Here is a 2,015-nt window from a genome sequence, read left to right as displayed (position 1 = left end):
TGCCGCAGCAGCGGCAAGAGGAATACAGAGCACTAATTGATTGCAAGGGAAAAAGAAAAAAAAAAACGTTTAGGGGTTTTTACTAATGCTGAGCATGTGCAAATCTCTCCGCACGAAACTCCGCTCGCGGTGGTGTCTGTGACGAGTCTGTGGGTGCCTGCGCTCGCAGCACATGCGGGTGATTTTTTGCAGTAGCTTCAGAGGGAGCTGATTTACTCATTGTTTTTTGAGTAACAGCTGAGGGGAATTTGAGGGAAAACGTGACGGAGGTTTCGTATTTTAATGTCCAGCGATTTATAAACAACTAAAAATGATATAAAGCCTAAAAAGGTAGACAGGGCTGGTAGGCGAAGGGATTTGGTGAGTTTTTTTTTTTTTACTTCCTTTTTGTGCTGCTGGACCGCGACTTTGGTGCCCGCCACGCGGCGTTGTCTTCGGGGGGCAGGCAGCGCACGAGGTGCCTTCCCGTAGCTATTAGCTACGGGTCCACGTTTTTCCTGCATCGATGTGAACATGGCGTTTTTTTTGTCTGCTTTGTTAGTTGGACGTTTTTTTAGAAATGTTTTCACGAAAATTTTTGTTTTTATAGGTTTCTTCCGTCGTGTGTGTTGTGTTGTGCCAGGTTAGGTGGATGGGGTCGGTGTGGCGGCCCGGGTCCGCTTATGATCCTTGTTTCTGGACCACCATTCCTCCGCTTCGCGGGAGAGCCGTGGTGCCGTAACACGCGTGGGTGAGGGGGTGGGTGCCGTCCGGTTCGGTGCACTTCTCCTGTTGCTTCATCACTTAGTGTTTTTTGTTGTTTGCTTTCCCCTCCACACCTTTCCGGCGGAGTGAGAGGAGAGAGGGCTCGGCTCATGTGTGGGCGGTCGCCCTTATCGTGTAGGTTTATGCGTGCGCGTGCGTGTGTGGCGACGTGGCCCAACAGGGGCCTTCATCCGTGAGGCGCCGCACAGCCAGCAGCGGCTGCCGTCGGCGACGACTCTCAGTTTCATGCCGCTTGTGTTTTGTGATTGCCTGATCGTTTCAGGAGTGTCTCGGGCGGGGGGAGGAGGGAGTTTGCCCCATGCATGTGACCTTGTGCTGGGAGAAACCAGCCCCGCGGCCTCAGCCTCCATACACGGCGGCGAAGGAGGTACCTCGGTGAGGTGCATGCGTGTTTGGCGACTTGTATTTGTGCGGGGCGCCTCTTGAGTGGAGCTATGGGGCGCAGCTGTCGCATCCTGCCCACGGCGGCAGCTGGCGGGGTGGGGATGTTCCGGTGACCGCGATGGGAAGGAGAGGAGGTGGGTGCGTTGGTGGGTGCTGAATCACCCCCTTTCGTAAATGGGTGAAAAGTGAGGGGGCCGGACGTTTGGGGCGACGGTGTCTGCAGCCGCGCGCTCGTCTTGTGTCCTTTGCTCTTTTTCCACTTTTCTCTCTTTTCATTTTTTTTTTCTTCGTGTTGTCGCAGCGTCAACGGCGTTCTTTGTGTGTGTTTTTTTCTGCGGCGATGGAGCAGGCCGCGTTCTCCTTGCTGCACTGGAGATTGACCGCGCATCAGCTTCGATGCGTGAGACGCGGTGGCGGAGGAGGACGTCTGCGCGGGCGTCCCGCACTGCTACGCGGAATTCATGCATACCATTTTTTCCGCCTTCCCTCGCGAAACCGCGGCGCCGGTGCGCAAGTGCCACTGTCTCTGCGTGGGGGGGCGAAGACGGGGTGCTGGCGAGTGCGGTGCTGCGTCTCTTGTCTCTGGAAGGTGGCCGCAGGACTGGCATCACGCCGAAACGCCGTTTCGGGAGAGGAAGTACGCCGCTGCGAAAATAAGTATTTGCGTCAGCCTGGGTGACGTGCTGAGCCGGCTGGCTGCTCGCGGCGGATAAAATGGTTGGGGCTGCCAAGGCAAGCTCTTCTCATCCGGTCACCTGCGAGGCATCGACGCTTTTGCGGAACGCGCAGCTAACAGACCTCAACGGAAGGAAAAAGACACTTGCCCACCTCGACTGCGCCACTCGTGTCATTTTCACTGGCGCCCT

General features: G+C 56.2%; 1 protein-coding gene and 1 pseudogene across 1 annotated transcript in view; both read left to right on the top strand.

Annotated features, from left to right (window-relative positions):
* Positions 1–36, top strand: part of TraAM80_09656 (glutamate dehydrogenase) — a gene marked incomplete at both ends in the record, with an annotated part of 372 nt that extends 336 nt beyond the window's left edge. Inside the window, one exon of the mRNA XM_029386325.1 lies at positions 1–36. This exon is cut by the window's left edge and continues 336 nt beyond it. Coding sequence (XP_029233817.1) covers positions 1–36 — 36 coding nt within the window.
* Positions 37–1,489: 1,453 nt separating this feature from the next.
* TraAM80_09655 (hypothetical protein) lies at positions 1,490–1,984 on the top strand (annotated as a pseudogene).
* Positions 1,985–2,015: the final 31 nt, after the last annotated feature.

This window comes from Trypanosoma rangeli (genome assembly GCF_003719475.1).
Source record: "Trypanosoma rangeli strain AM80 chromosome Unknown Tra_15.4_contig_00643, whole genome shotgun sequence".
NCBI classification, from domain to species: Eukaryota; Euglenozoa; class Kinetoplastea; order Trypanosomatida; family Trypanosomatidae; genus Trypanosoma; species Trypanosoma rangeli.
This window is presented reverse-complemented; position numbering and strand designations above follow the sequence as displayed.